The 15,325-nt window shown below is 34.8% G+C and overlaps 3 protein-coding genes across 7 annotated transcripts; 2 read left to right on the top strand and 1 right to left on the bottom strand.

Moving 5' to 3' along the window:
• Positions 1–315: 315 nt before the first annotated feature.
• Positions 316–6,720, bottom strand: Nrt (Neurotactin). The gene is made up of 10 exons (XM_034335823.2): positions 6,592–6,720; positions 6,425–6,523; positions 6,192–6,319; positions 5,952–6,030; positions 4,657–4,878; positions 3,759–3,950; positions 3,184–3,397; positions 2,610–3,105; positions 1,861–2,529; positions 316–1,788 (listed from the first exon to the last, which is right to left on the bottom strand). Exons 5-10 carry the CDS (start codon positions 4,867–4,869, stop codon positions 1,401–1,403), a joined length of 2,172 nt encoding a protein of 723 aa, XP_034191714.1. The 5' UTR covers positions 4,870–4,878; positions 5,952–6,030; positions 6,192–6,319; positions 6,425–6,523; positions 6,592–6,720; the 3' UTR covers positions 316–1,400.
• A 171-nt stretch (positions 6,721–6,891) lies between these two features.
• LOC117609446 (protein O-mannosyl-transferase Tmtc3) lies at positions 6,892–11,672 on the top strand. Its single transcript, XM_034335802.2, has 13 exons — positions 6,892–7,379; positions 7,709–7,845; positions 7,980–8,061; positions 8,289–8,388; positions 8,457–8,572; positions 8,642–8,814; positions 8,897–9,152; positions 9,229–9,377; positions 9,454–9,766; positions 9,828–10,118; positions 10,191–10,373; positions 10,439–10,723; positions 10,793–11,672. The coding sequence occupies exons 1-13, from the start codon at positions 7,188–7,190 to the stop codon at positions 11,498–11,500; spliced, it is 2,985 nt and encodes a 994-aa protein (XP_034191693.2). The 5' UTR covers positions 6,892–7,187; the 3' UTR covers positions 11,501–11,672.
• A 516-nt stretch (positions 11,673–12,188) lies between these two features.
• Positions 12,189–14,855, top strand: ILP-2 (insulin-like peptide 2). 5 transcript variants are annotated; one of them, XM_034335890.2, is made up of 6 exons: positions 12,189–12,912; positions 13,143–13,308; positions 13,386–13,551; positions 13,813–14,270; positions 14,335–14,551; positions 14,683–14,855. In XM_034335890.2, exons 4-6 carry the CDS (start codon positions 14,268–14,270, stop codon positions 14,853–14,855), a joined length of 393 nt encoding a protein of 130 aa, XP_034191781.1. In that variant the 5' UTR covers positions 12,189–12,912; positions 13,143–13,308; positions 13,386–13,551; positions 13,813–14,267. The 5 variants fall into 5 exon arrangements, with proteins under 5 accessions (XP_034191781.1, XP_076545348.1, XP_076545350.1 ...); XM_076689233.1 differs by having other exon boundaries at positions 13,753–14,270; XM_076689235.1 differs by having other exon boundaries at positions 12,190–12,912; positions 13,813–13,991.
• Positions 14,856–15,325: the final 470 nt, after the last annotated feature.

Below are 15,325 nucleotides of genomic sequence, written 5' to 3'. Positions count from 1 at the left end.
AAGTCTTAATAATTTTACTTTGGTCACATTTGTTGCTACTTCCAACTAAATTTGTGAAGAAATACGTATATAGTATTCAATTACATATACGATTAAATATTTTAACGGCATTAAAAACTATATTAACATTTAAATTCGTAATTATACATTAACAAGAAGTAAAAAAAAGGACATAATTAAATTATTAAAAAATATCCTATACTATAGTAATTATATTAATAAATAATATTATCATAAAAAATGATAATTTCTAAGCTATTAATTTAAAATAGGAATGACATATTAGTTTATTTTGTTTCAAATACAACACAAACATTCAAATGCACAGTAACTTAAAGATGAGTTTATTTTTTAAAACTTTCATAGATTTAGAAATATTTGAAATTTGTATATGTATATCATATAAAAAAGTGAATTTTTATTATTTTTGTTCAAATTGTAACTGCAGTTGTTTAAAGAGTAAAAATAACATTTCTAAATCTATAAAAATGTTTAGATAGAATTAATAAATATGTGCGACAGTGCATATTGATATTACGAAAACGTGACGGTGACCCATGTACTTAATGAATGCACATCAATACTGACAATGAAACAATGGTTAAAGAAATATTTTTTGCACATTTTTTTTAACTTACAGTACAATAAACTCTGCCTACGAGACAGGTATTTTATATTATAAAGCTATTTTCATTTAAAACTAATATAAAATACATTCATACGCAAATGAAATGCAGATTTATAAAATCAGTCTTACAGTTTAAAAGTCAGATCTGATACATATATACTTTTCTCTGCTCATAATATTACGTAAGCAGGAATATTTTTAAGTACATTGAAATAAAAAAGAAAACAGAGCAACAGTAATATATGTACAAAGACAAAAATCCGATGAGTATCATAGATAAATGTTTCCTGTATAGATATATCTGGCAGCTTATTAAAAATTGCGATTGTTATTCTCATCCTTATGCAGAAAAGACTAGTGGAATAATTGAAATTGTTTATATTGTCCGATACCTGAAGTTTTCGTAACTCGTTGATCCATTGAATTTATATTCTATTGAAGCAATACTTTGGAAAAAGATGTACATGTTATTTAAATAGTGACATCTTAAAATTGTATTAATAAATATTTTTATCAAAATATTTATTATCCACTTGCAAACTTTACGTCTTTTTAAGTAAAATGTATGTAAAAATTCGTAATTTTGACCTATCAATTTGGTCAGTCAGTAAGATGTTTTGAAACATCTTCCATTCGTTTATCTTGTTTTAAATTCATTAAAAGGATACAAAATTTCGAGAAATTTGTAAGGGAGAAATCATACTTGTACAGAACATCGTGGATTTGGTAGAATTCCTACAATCGTCGTTGAACACATAACGAGGAAAGTATTTCAATCAACTCGACCATAAGACGGGACGATATCTTTCTCAATCCAAAAGTCGCAGTTAGGATAATCATTGTTAGGTAATGTGTCTTGACCGACAATAAAAACTCGCTTCACACCGTTCGGATCCATTTGAGCTACCTCATCCTGCCAAACGTAGTGATTGAAAAGTTGTTGCATCGCGGATACGTGCCTTTTCTCAGAGGGTGTACGTGCAGCATAGGATCCGAGTATCGCAGTAGCATCGCTATCAGGATCAGCGAACTGACCTCGTGCTTGAGTTGCCACATAAAACGGAATGTTACTTTTCATCCTGGCTACTGTAAGAAGTGGACAGACTACACGAATATCCGATATCATACTCAATAAACCTCTGAATGTTGCATTGTAACGCCTAAAAAATAAAATAGATATTAATGAAAAATCTATTTGGTGATACGGTGATATATTCAAAGTTTATTTTAACCTGAGAGCTTCATCAGCCAAGCCAGTTGTTCCTAACAAAGATTCCCTTACAATTTTTTCTACTTGAGTAGAATTAAGAGTGGTATTCGAATGAAGGTATTTATGAGGAGCTCCAGCATGAGCGGTGGTTCCCATTACGATTTTAACTGGAAACTCATCTCTTGCCCAAATTTGACCTACGGGTTCCTGAAGAATTGCACCGTCAAGGACCAGCCACTCGTGTCTCCTGTCTCTCGACGTTGCCTCTCTAGTTTCAGGTAGTCCAACATTTCCTAAATGCCAAGTTTCCGGAACCGAATCCATTAATTCCTCTGCGCTTTTAGTCCGTAGACAAGCGGCGTCGCTGCACCGTATAGAATTTAAAAACTGTTCGCTCAGTTTCTCTGAGATCTCCAACTCCCTTCCGGGGAATATCGCGCTACCGCTGGATATCCAAACTTTATGGAAAAGATCCCTCGCTCGACGTATACCGACCAGGGTTGTAACGAGAGTTCCTCCTGCCCGATGGCCCCATAAAGTGACCGATGTTTTATTACCACCGAAGTTTTCTATATTAAGATGGACCCATTGGAGCGCCGCTATGATATCTGAAAGTCCGTAATTCCCGGATGTTGGTGGATGCGTCGCTCGTGAAAGCGGTTCAGCGGCTAAGAAACCAAAGACTCCCAACCTGAAATGTGAAGAAAGTATATCGAGGAAATCTAAAATTTTAATCAAAAGAAAACTAGTACGATGCTAGTTGATGATTACCGAAAATTGGGTCTAACAAAAACCATGTCACGAACACGAGCCAACTTCGCCGATGGTTGCATTACACCTGGAGAGCCATCGCTAAGAGTCTCTGCGCCGATCATAACGACAACCGGCAAAGGTGAATCGTATCTTACTTCAGGAGTAAAAACATCCAAGTACAAGCAATCTTCGGTTCCAACGGCTTGACCCGAAGCATCACGCTGCCAACAGACTTCAGAAGAATTATGCGCTAGATAAGTGTCCGTCCAGCATTGTTCGATTCTTCGTAAAGGTTCTGCCGGTTGCCAACGACGATTTTCCAACGGTGGAACTGCATAAGGAATACCACGGAACGCGAATGCACCATCTTCTGATATGCCTTGGACAGGGCCGCAGGAAGTAACAGCTTTGATAAAGTTTCCATTCTTCATTAATTGTGCACCACCTTTTCTTGGTCCAATACAAGCAATACAGATGATGATTATCACTGATATCGTGATACACATCATGGCCACTGTTTTAACATATAGGAAGGAATTTATAGTAGATTTATAATTTTCTATATTATAGTACAACGAATATAACAGCGTACCCAGTACAAATAAATTTCTTCTTGCAGCGGATATACAAGCGACAAGAAAGTGTTGTTTAGGAGATTCGATACCATCCGGAGCATCTTCATCGAGTCGGACAGTTTCCATTCCATCTTCGTTACCAATAGGATTTTTCTCTGTCGCACCATCGTCAAGTGTCTCTACACTGGCTAATCCAGCAGTTCCAGTAGTTCCTAATTCTACTTCTCCTTCCTAAAACGGGTACCGTTATCTCGATTAATTTAATATGAAATTGCCAATATAATCATAAACTTAGCCAATGTTCTTGGGCAAAATGCGGTTAAGACGTTCAAGGAGGAAAGTATCTATGAATAGTAAGAGGAGTATCTTAAGAAAAGGCTACGTGTACGTGCTCGAGTGTTGACCAAAGTGTCTTAGGGTCTTACAGGGCTTCGCATGTTAACTTATTTTTACCATCAAACCAATCAATTATATATTTTTATTTTTTTAATACCGATAAAGAATTTTCAAATCGGCAAGAAGAAACTTATAATAAAACTTAAGTTTAATATGTATCACCATCGATTGAACTGTTGAATATTAAATAAATCACCTTTTTTTTTCGAGGAAAAACGGAGACTAAGGGTAATCTTATAGCATCAAGGATCCCTTTACGAGCTTCTTTCTCTTTAGCCTCCTTACTTGGTGTATTTGTCTTTTCAGAAGATATATTCTGTTCATTTTCTTTAGCATTTTTCTCGGGTAATTCGCCATCGCCCGATTCGTTGGGTTTACTTTCATCATCCTAAAAGTGAAGATCAAAAATAGATTGTAAAAATCATTTTTCAAAATCAAGAATAGTTATATATATATATATATATATTTCTTTTGTATAAATTTAGTCCAATGATCATGGTTATCGTCATTATTTATTATAGGGACACTTATTATTTTAAAGACGCGTGATCAATAATTCCAGGTGCACTGTTTGCCTGACGTCATCCATTGGTTTAATGTTGGATAAAAATCGTTACGGGGCTATGAGCACCCTTTTATGAACACGCTATGGTGCCCCAGGAACTCGAGCTCTTTGAGTAGCGTTGTTTCGACGTAAACAAACGTTAATCAACCAAAGGATACTGAACATATGAACTGCTGCTCTTTCCTCCGTTTATATACACGTAACCGGATCCAATCGAAATAATTAAAATGTAAAGTAACCTGAACCATCTAGATCGCGTGACCGATAACAGATGCATTATACAAATTCAACTTAAATTGAATGAATACATTTGAACAATAAATGTACGCTGATCAAACGACTCTGCGTTTTTTCATGAATGAAAGAACAATTTGTACAGGCTTTTAAAGCTTCTCTCCAGGGGTCATGAATAATCTTAAGATTATTTCTTTTAATTACTTCAGGTTCTCGAATTATGTGATAAACTTAATAAATTAATATAAAAGGTTTCTTATGAAATTAGTAACGAACGGAAATAGCTTGTGATTACTTTGCAAGGTTCTTTGCTCTTTGTACGACAAAAGCCGGGCATCTTAATACCACCGATAGGAATTTTCTTCTTAGGCTTCGGTTCCTCGGTTTCCGTGTCTGGAGCGGTCGATTCTACCGTGTGCTTCGTATTTTCAGCGTTCAGCATTTTCTGTCTTTCCTCCTCTGCTATTTCCTTCTTATCCATGCTCTTCTCTTGATCTCCCTCGCTCATTCTTTATTTCTAGAAGTTAAGTAAATATATGATATATTATTCAAGAATACAAGTAACAGAATATACATGTATGTTGTTGGATGTTTATTATACAGTGAAAGAAATTAATGCACAAGGAAATCGTAATGTGGATCACCCTGTATGTACGTTTAAACATTGCAGCTGGCGTCGGGACGCCCAGACATAAACCGATCGATCGAATGGCATTGCTCTCTGAGCCTATTGCCTCTAGTTGTACATAGTTACCTGACTTATTCCTCTGACAGTAGGAACTGTCTCGTCGATAAATTACGTTTATTCAATTAACACCGTGTTGATATTACGATCAATAATATAAAATCAAAGTAATGAAAAATGTAATTATACGTATCGTTACAACAAATAAATTTCTTTTTACATAAATATTTACCTAAATCATGCATTGCAAGAAAATTGAAATATTGACGATTATCATATAGTTTAAATAATGTTTATACAATGTAAATACAATTTAATACTGCACAGCTAATATTCGTTATTATTTCTTCACTAAACTAGAATTTATTAGTCCCCTTCTATACAAACGCAGCAGCTGGCGATCGTAGACCTTCGCTTCACCTAAAAATTCGATCGAACAAATTTCACCGGTAGAACTATACCGCTATTCCTTTTGTTTGTTTTCCCTCCTACCTTCAACGTCCCTTTATATTATTTTACTCGCCAGTACTCCGATATTACCGTGCACTACCGAAACAAATGCTTGTAACTTTCTCTTTCGCTGACATGATTTATGTATATTACATATATGTATAATTATCTTTTCTCAGTTCATTGTATCAAGTATATAAATTATCGTAACACCCTACAAAAAATATATCCCAAAGAGATTAATTATAAAAATTTTCAACGCTTTACTATGGATTCTTTTGTTTACGATTAATGAATTGCCACCTCTCTCTGTAGGATAATAAGCTACGGATTGTTTGACCTTCGCAAGCCGGCAGTTCATCTGCGATTCGGTTCAATTTATTTCTCGTTGTACGAATCGAATGAATGGTACTGTCGACGAAATAGAGTAAAAAAGATATTGTAAACACACTTACGCTTTTCGAAGGGTACTCAGAAAGGACGCCGCCAATGAATTTCGCGGAAGGATTCCCTTTCCCATATACCGAAGAGACACTGGAAGGTTAACTAGTGTCAATAAGAGCACGTTAATCTTAATTTAGTAACGATCACTCGATGAATAATTAAATGATACACGAATTCGAATCAAGATTCTATCACAAAATGATTTAAAAGAGCACAACTGTCACTGAAAACGACGCCAAACGCATCCTTACCTCGACTGCCGTCGTACGACTCGTAGACGAAGCTTCTCCCCTCATAATTTTGAATGGCCATCCTGAACTTTTATTGGTCGGTTCTGCGCATGCGCAATTGTTTCGCTTTAAAGACGCCTAACCTTAAGCTTCATTCATTTAAGGAAAAACATAATGTATTTATTTATTGATAATGAACGCAAATTATATGTATTAATAAAACATTGTTGCATGATATGCAAGAAAAAGTTTACCTTTGTCACAAATATTTTCTATGACTTCATTAAATTTTATTGTGGTTTTAAACTATAAACATTTCTCATTAGAAATGGAAGCATAAAACTATCGTCTTCCTAAAATGAAAATGTTTATAATATAATGTACATGTGTAAATTGCAGAAACGTTCTATAGAATACGTACAACTTATGGAATTGGGTAGCTCGCGGTTAGTCTAACATCAAGCATGCGTACTCGACTTAAAGCAAATCCGCGTCGTCGCCGTCATAGTATCGTACTTGCGTTGTAGTACTCGTTTCATGATACGTAGCGTGCATTGCTATACAATGGTATACACGTCTATTCGTTTGACAGTTCAATATTAACGCGCGCGCATGGTAATCGTTGATACTTTTGTCGAATATTTTGCTTGGTGTTGAAGGTTTTTCGTTAACGGGAAGCTGCCTGCCGTTGACTATGTCTCCCATCATGTTTCGAGGATTGATCTGCGAAAAGGCGCGTTTGTATCTGGAAATACTAGACACATAAGCGTGATAATGTGTTCAAAGAGGAACGTATCTACGTCTACGTGCCTAGAGATAAGATTCCTGCCCTTTTTCTGGACATCGCAGGGTTAAACTCTTGGCTCGACAGACGATTAGATAGATAGATAGGTAGAACAGATAGATAGAAAAAGAAGGAGAGAAGAGACCATTGAAGAGAAGAGCAAAGGAATTTTCGACAGGGTTTTTAAATCGGAAATCGAGAAGAAAAGACGGCCGATCGATGTCTTATTTGTGATGGGAGTGCCTGCGCGGGGAGCACTCGCGGCGATCGTCGCCATAAGCGCTTTCGTCGTCTACCTAAATAGCCTTAATTGTGGTTTCGTTTTTGATGACATTTCAGCGATAAAGGATAATCGAGACTTAAGGCCTCATACACCCCTGAAAAATGTATTTTACAATGACTTCTGGGGTACTCCTATGCACAAGGTGGGTGATACGATAGAGGCGCTTTCATTTCCCCTTCCCTTTCACTCTTCTCTACCTTCTTCTGTATTGATCCGTTCAACTCTTCTTCACATTTTCCTTCCTTTACGATTTACTTCGATCTAATTTAATCTTACCGAATTATAGTCGAGTTCAAGTTTATAGTCTGTTGTATCGATTAATTAAGATTCTTTAAAATAGAATGAATTTTCCTCTATCCTTAGGTTTCCACCACCCTAAAAAAAATATAAATTACGTTTTGGAAAATTTATGTTTTAGAAAATGCTATACAATTTAAATAATATGAAATATTTTTTTTTTTTCTCACATAGGAGCAATCGCACAAATCATACAGGCCTCTGTGCGTTCTTACATTTCGTTGGAATTACCTGATTCATCAATTGGATCCTATGGGATATCATTTGCTTAATGTTATCTTACATATCGGAGTGTGCTTATTGTATTTCAGGTAGAAATTGCTTCTTAGATCTTTCCGTTAGATATTTTATGTAACATCTACAAAAGAGCAACGTTATTGCAATAGAGATTACATTTCTAGTATTGTAATAAATCGAGTTAAGAATGTTTTAATCGACGTTACAGGACATGCTTGATGTTTCTATCCGATTCTGCAACTTTTGTGTCTTCTCTCCTGTTTGCAGTTCATCCTATACATACAGAAGCAGTAAGTTGTTTGAAACTGCTTTGAAAATCGATCGAATCGATCGACGTTACCTTGAAATTATACGAGGATATTATTTCGTAATTATTTTTAGTCCTTGTACTTCCCTTCGGCGACAATGTCTCGATACTGTATCCACCAGATTCGAAGGGTCGACGTCGAGCGATCGATCGCATCGTAGTTCCTAGTTCGCGTTTAGATGCATTGTCAGTGGATAATCGTGTCTTAAGGTTACAGGAGTGGTGGGAAGAGCAGAAACATTGTCCTCTTTATTTTATCTAGCGGCTTTAATCACGTACACTAAATGTTGCAGAAGTAGAAGATCAACAGGTAAGATATTCCAATGGTTCTTTTTACAATCTGTAAAGAAAGATTAATTGTATTAAAATTTCTTTTAGGATGGAGATCTTTGATATTATCTATGTCATTTGTTTTCACTGCCATGTTATGTAAAGAACAAGGAATAACAGCCACCGCTGTTTGCGTGTTATATGAGATTTTTGTTGTACAAAAGGTAAATATACTTACTTACGATACCAATTACGATATTTATTTGTACTTACATATTGTATTATCTGATTAGGTAAGAGCAATGGATATTTTCCTGACATTGAAGGCAGCTTTTGGTGGGAAAAAGATATCGCTTGCTTGGTCCAGCGAAGGTACAAAACGACTGACAGTCCTTACACTTGTCACATTTAGTTTACTCATTCTTCGGCTACACGTAATGGGCTCAAAGTTACCTGTATTCACCAGGTACTTGTTGAACATACACGTTTCGTTGTGCTGTATCTATGAAATAGTAGTAATTATAGAAAAATTCATAATGATATTTTAGATTTGACAATCCCGCATCAGTGGCCCCAACGCCCATAAGACAGCTTACATATAATTACCTCGCAGCGGTTAATTTAAGACTGCTATTTCTTCCAAGCGATTTGTGCTGTGATTGGACTATGGGAACGATACCGTTGATAGAAAGTTTTACAGATCCTCGTAATCTCGCTACGATAGCAACTCATATGACCATATTAGGATTATTGATGACAGCAATTTTAACACCTAACAGGCAAACCTCGATCGTTCTCATAATGGTTAGCACGAGATAGCACGATGATCTCTTTTTGTATTTAAACCATAGCCATTGTTATATTTGAATATATTTCGTAGAGTTTGGCTATGATGATACTTCCGTTCTTGCCTGCTTCGAATCTCTTCTTCCCGGTTGGATTTGTCATTGCCGAAAGAGTATTATATGCTCCGTCTATGGGGTTTTGTATGCTTATCGGTTACGGCTGGAGCATTTTATGCGACAAAAAGTAAATCTTCATACCTGTAAAGGATTAAAACATTTGTATGAAATACATCCTAACTTTGTTCGTTTTATGTTTCTAGGTTCAAGAAACCAACACTATTTTTATTAATAACGCTTTTGGCAGCTCATTCGACAAAAACTTTTATCAGAAACTATGATTGGCTGGATGAATATTCTATATTTATGTCAGGATTAAAAGTAAACGATCGCAATGCCAAATTATTTAATAACGTCGGTCACGCATTGGAAAGCCAAGGTCGGTTTAAAGAAGCGTTAAACTTCTTTAACATGGCTGTACAGGTTCAAGGTGATGATATTGGTGCACACATCAACGTAGGCAGAACTTACAATCATCTGAAAATGTTTAAAGAAGCTGAAGATGCATACTTAAAGGTAGAAATAATACATCCAATTGACAGAGTACCATTAAATAATATTATATATTTCTCTTTAGGCAAAATCTTTGCTACCAAAAGCAAAACCCGGGGAATCTTACCAGGCACGAATAGCACCGAACCACTTGAATGTCTTTGTAAATTTAGCGAATTTAATAGCGAAAAATGCAACTAGGTTAGAGGAAGCCGACTTACTTTATAGGCAAGCTATAAGTATGCGCGCTGATTACACGCAAGCGTATATCAACCGAGGTGATGTTTTGATTAAACTTAATCGTACGAAAGAGGCTCAGGAAGTTTACGAGCGAGCTCTTTTCTATGATAGTAACAATCCAGATATCTATTACAATGTAAGTTTTATATTGATATCGATATATGTAGAGCAATGACTGAATGTATAATGCAATTTTCTTATTTTTAAGCTGGGCGTTGTGTTTCTGGAACAAGGAAAAGCATCTCAAGCTCTGGCATATTTGGACAAAGCGCTAGAATTTGACCCCGAACACGAACAAGCGTTATTAAATTCAGCTATCTTACTTCAAGAATTGGGACGCGCAGAATTAAGAAAAGTAGCCAGAGAAAGACTGCTAAAACTCCTGCGAAAAGTACTTTCCTCTTTATTAATTGTAACATACTCTGAACGAATGAAACAACTGATACATACTTACAGGATTCTAATAACGAACGAGTGCATTTCAATCTTGGAATGTTGGCCATGGACGATCACGACAGCGGAAGTGCAGAACGATGGTTCCGTAATGCGGTTGCGCTCAAGGAAGACTTCAGATCAGCGCTATTCAATCTTGCTCTTTTATTGGCAGACGAACAACGTCCACTGGAAGCTGCACCTTTTCTAAACCAATTAGTTCGTTTTCACCCGGACCATGTTAAAGGATTAATCCTTTTAGGTGATATCTATATAAATAACATAAAAGATTTGGACGCTGCTGAAAATGTAAGTAAAAAAATATGAATCGTTACGGTTACACGGAAGATCGAACAAAATTTCTGAATCGGTTTACAGTGTTACCGTAGAATACTGCAGTTGGATCCAAGTAATATTCAAGGTCTTCATAATCTCTGTGTTGTAATGGTGGAACGTGGTAAGTTAGGCCTTGCTGCTCAGTGTTTAGAGCACGCTGCGGCACTGGCACCTCATCAGGATTACGTACATAGACACCTGGCCATCGTGAAGGCTCGTATCAGTAGGTTACCACCTGAACAACGCGACACCGAGGTGTTCGACGATTCGTTCTGGCAAGTCGGTCGAAAGGATAGGAACTTCAACATGGGAGACATCTCGAGCAGTGCTGCTGGTAGTACCGCTGCCGCGAATGGTCCTGGAAACATGGGAAATAGCGGTAGCCAATTTCTAGGGCAAACAGACTCTGTTTTCTCGAATCACCATAGTCACATAGGGCATAAGAAAAGCAATACGGACTCGTTAAATGATCATATAATGCATTTGAAGGGTCCGTCGAAGTCTCCAAGATTTACACCGTTGAACGAAGTTAAAGTGGAAGTACAGGAGGTATATAACGACAATGATAGGCCGTTGAAGACGGACACAAGTTCTAAAGGCATGAACGCGGATGCAACGGAATTGACGACAATCGACCGGGAACGTGCAGGCAAAACGATGAACTCCGATGAAAGCAAGCGAATCATTTCGAGTGGGAAAAAGAATGCTGGAACCACCACGCGTCAAACAAAGGATACCGCACTTTCATAGTATTGACGTTAAGACCCGCCGAATATACTGTATAAAGTTATATTCTACGTATAACGAGAGAATATGGTGGTACAGTCGTATAGAGCTAATGTGTGAATATAAAATAAATACAGAGTATTGTTTTATATGCTGTACGAATAGAACATTTTGTAAAATATATTTAAAAAATGTGCAATTCTGTTTGTTTTATTTTTATAATAATTCCTTCTTTCTTTTTCATTTTTCTATCAATTAGAAAGAAGAAACGTCAAGGGCTGCAGCTTCGTCTGATTTTCATCGATACACTATTGAAATTAGGTTGCACTACGAATTTTACTGTTGATCGGACGTGTTTTTCGTTCCCAATGATCAATGATTATTTTGCAATATCTTCATTTTTCTAACCGATGTAATAAAAAGGAAAAAATTTCAAAAAAATCATCAAGAAAAAATAAAAATAATCTGAGGTCAGTGAGATTTCGCGTTCACCTCTCAAGTGTTAAAACTAAACTTAGGTTTCTTTATCGCAGTAAGCGGAATCCTTGTTAATAACTGTGGATAACGATAATAATAATATAAGTAGCGGTAATAATAGATAATAAAGTAATGCGATAAGGCGAGGAAGAATATGTCTCGTATACGTTCTGGTAAGGAACGAAAAAAGAAGAAAAGCAGTTTTACGGTATGCATTGCGATTAACTCGCGTTAGCGAGAGACGAACAAACCTACGTATTTTGTGATTTGTTATTTTATATAGAGCAGAACAACTTTAGTCATCGGAGTAACGAGTTTCAGACGAGTGTTTTCTCTCTTCTCTTCATCTTCCTTTTCCTCTTCTGCATTCCTTTACTGAAAAATGAATGAAAAATCAAGTGCGTTAAAATATAATTGAACGGTGTAACGAAGAGCAGTTAAAAAAAAAAATGTTTTATATGTAATAAGTGTTAGGTACTTAATAATATACTTACACTAGAAAAATGCAAAATACTGTTGAACAAAGAATGCGTTTCGTTGAATTAACGGACTGAACTGAAATGAAGACAAACAAACGAAAAAAATACCTTTTTCTATTTTTCGATTCTCCTTATTTTAAGTGTAACATATTTACTTGAAAATTGCGGAAGCATGAATGTTCTCGTTCAAGGAACACCAAATATACCCAAGGATTCAAGAACAATATCAACGTTCAAAGGAAGATCCGAAAACCGACCGTTACCAGTTTCATTTTAGAGAACTAACTATCGAAGGAAATCGTTTCGATTTATCGGATCGATGAATTAAGAACAATCTTCACTTTGATGTATTTAAGATCACAAGGATAGAATTCGAACAAGTGAAATAAAATAATGAAGAAAATACTGACGTACTCGAGAGAATATAAATATTTGATCTCAGCGAAGAATTCTTCGTTTGCTGTTAACATTAATAGAGGGGTAACTTTTTAAAAATACATACGCTTTGTTAATAAAATTCTATAATTGCCACGTTTACTACGTATCGATAATTAAATGAAATTTATTGTAATAGAGTTATAACACAAAGTTAATATATTCAATTTTTTTCATTTTCTATTATTTCTGATTATATATTTTACGATAAACATATTCATTAACCTTATTCTTAATTGTTTACATCTGTTTTAATGATACATAAAATTCAACAGCAACCATTAATTTAGGCTACTTGAAATATTATATTTTTATTAATATAATGATCCATAAGTAAGAAAAAAGAAGAAAACTACCGGCCTGTGATATTATATCGTGATATACATATAGTGATACCATATATCAATTTTTATTGATCTCAGCCTTACCAACACATGATAAGTAAGTGATTCATTTTAATTACCATTCTATTTTTTACTATTTAATTTTTAATAATATTAAGAAACTATCTTATATAGGACTTACAAAATAAGACGTTTAATTAAAAGTGAAATAACTCATGCTTTAAGAAGAGAAAAAAATTTGGAAAAAATATTTGTAACATCGAATGAAATGTTGCACCTTTTGAAAATAATAATTAAATAATATCTGTGCTGGAAAACGAAGTTATACTAACAGAAGAAGGTATGTTATCATTAGTCATGAATCATTTCAACAGTATGATAATACTGGTGGTATTATAAAATTCAAACGATTATCAGTAATCTCGTATGAGTTTGTCTACCTAATTTTCTATTTATAAAGTCGCGCTAAGAAATACCAAAAGAGAAATTGTATCTCTTATCTAACGAATATAATTAAACATTCCGTCTTTTATTTCTATAGTGATATTCGAAAGAAATATGCCTCGACGACACACAATTTTTTTTCCGATTCTGTATGCAGGTTTTCTTTCTGAAAAATTTCTTCAAAATTAATCACGCGTGGAGCGACGAAGACAACGTACAATTTATGGGATATTTGTAAACCTTTCGCACGCCAGAGCTTTAACAAGAGAAGATTTACAGCACGAGATTTATATTTGAACAAATGATATCTAAAAATAGGTCGTTACTCGTTGACTGGTACGCATCAGCATGGGGCATCGTTATTGATAAATTCTGATAAAGGTTAATAAAAGCGATTTAAATAGACACACTTGAGGATTCACTTATGATATTTGATTTTTGAGTTCGTCCGTTCAAGTGTTAGTTTTTAAATTTGAAAAATTCATTTCTTCGACACGCTATCGTTATCAAAATGATAATGCCAAAGAGAAATTTTTATTAATAATTAATCAGTATTCGTTAAAATGCATAGAGAATACATCTTCTTTTATACATGTATATTGATTTGTTCTTATGGTAATTTCAATTTTGATCAAGCAATGATTATGAAGATACTTGGAAAATGTTATTCTAATTCTAGATGTTTGCTTACCGGCTACACGCATTAATGTGTTTAACGATCGTGATAACGATCTTAATGCCGGAAACGGAACATGCACGATCAGACGTGTTTCAGGAAAGGCAAAAACGACAAACCGCAACCGAACCACGTCAATATTGCGGCCAAAGTTTGCCGGACAATTTACATATGATCTGTCATGGTAATTACAATTCACGGTTTAAGAAAAGCAACCAAGGTAAGTTACATAAAATTGAATTCAAATAAAAATTATCTATCGTTATCGCCAGTTGGTATAAACATCACTGAGGGTAACAGAAAGTTTAGTGTTGTCTCAAATTGAATATCTAAAGAAATGGCTTTTTCTAGAAATGGAGACGGACGACTACGCATTTAATTACGATGTGCATCCTTATAAGTCTATCAAGAATGCAAGAAAAATGTTAAGATTCCGAAGATATACAAAGGGAATTCATGAGGAATGTTGTGTAAAGTCTTGCTCAACAGAGGAGCTGCGCACCTATTGCGGCACTTTTAATTAAAGCATGGCAAACGAACTGAGAAAAATTAAAATATCCTTTTATTATTTTCTTAATATCAATGTTATACTTAGAATATTTATTCCACGTTTATTTTATTTAAAACGATAGCGTGAATAGAATATTTTGTTATCTAATCTTGAACATGCTGTAATTTTCAATTAACAGCATAGATTTTATATTTTGACATTTGTAAAACAAAAGGATTGCTTTTCTTCGAAACTAAACCACCCTTCGTCTTTCATATTTAATAAGTTTTATATGTATACGTTTGTGAATGCTTACTTATATGTAGTTTTTAATTATATATATTATGTAAAATGTGCAAAAATTTTTAATATTGAACGACATCGTTCTAAAAAGTTAAAAGCTTGTGAAAATTAATTATATATTATGTATATATGATATACATATTTGCTATTCATTTTTCAATATTTGTTTAGATTAATTAAAAATCTCTAATCATAACTAAT

Source organism: Osmia lignaria, chromosome 7 (assembly GCF_051020975.1).
Source record: "Osmia lignaria lignaria isolate PbOS001 chromosome 7, iyOsmLign1, whole genome shotgun sequence".
NCBI lineage: Eukaryota > Metazoa > Arthropoda > Insecta > Hymenoptera > Megachilidae > Osmia > Osmia lignaria.
This window is presented reverse-complemented; position numbering and strand designations above follow the sequence as displayed.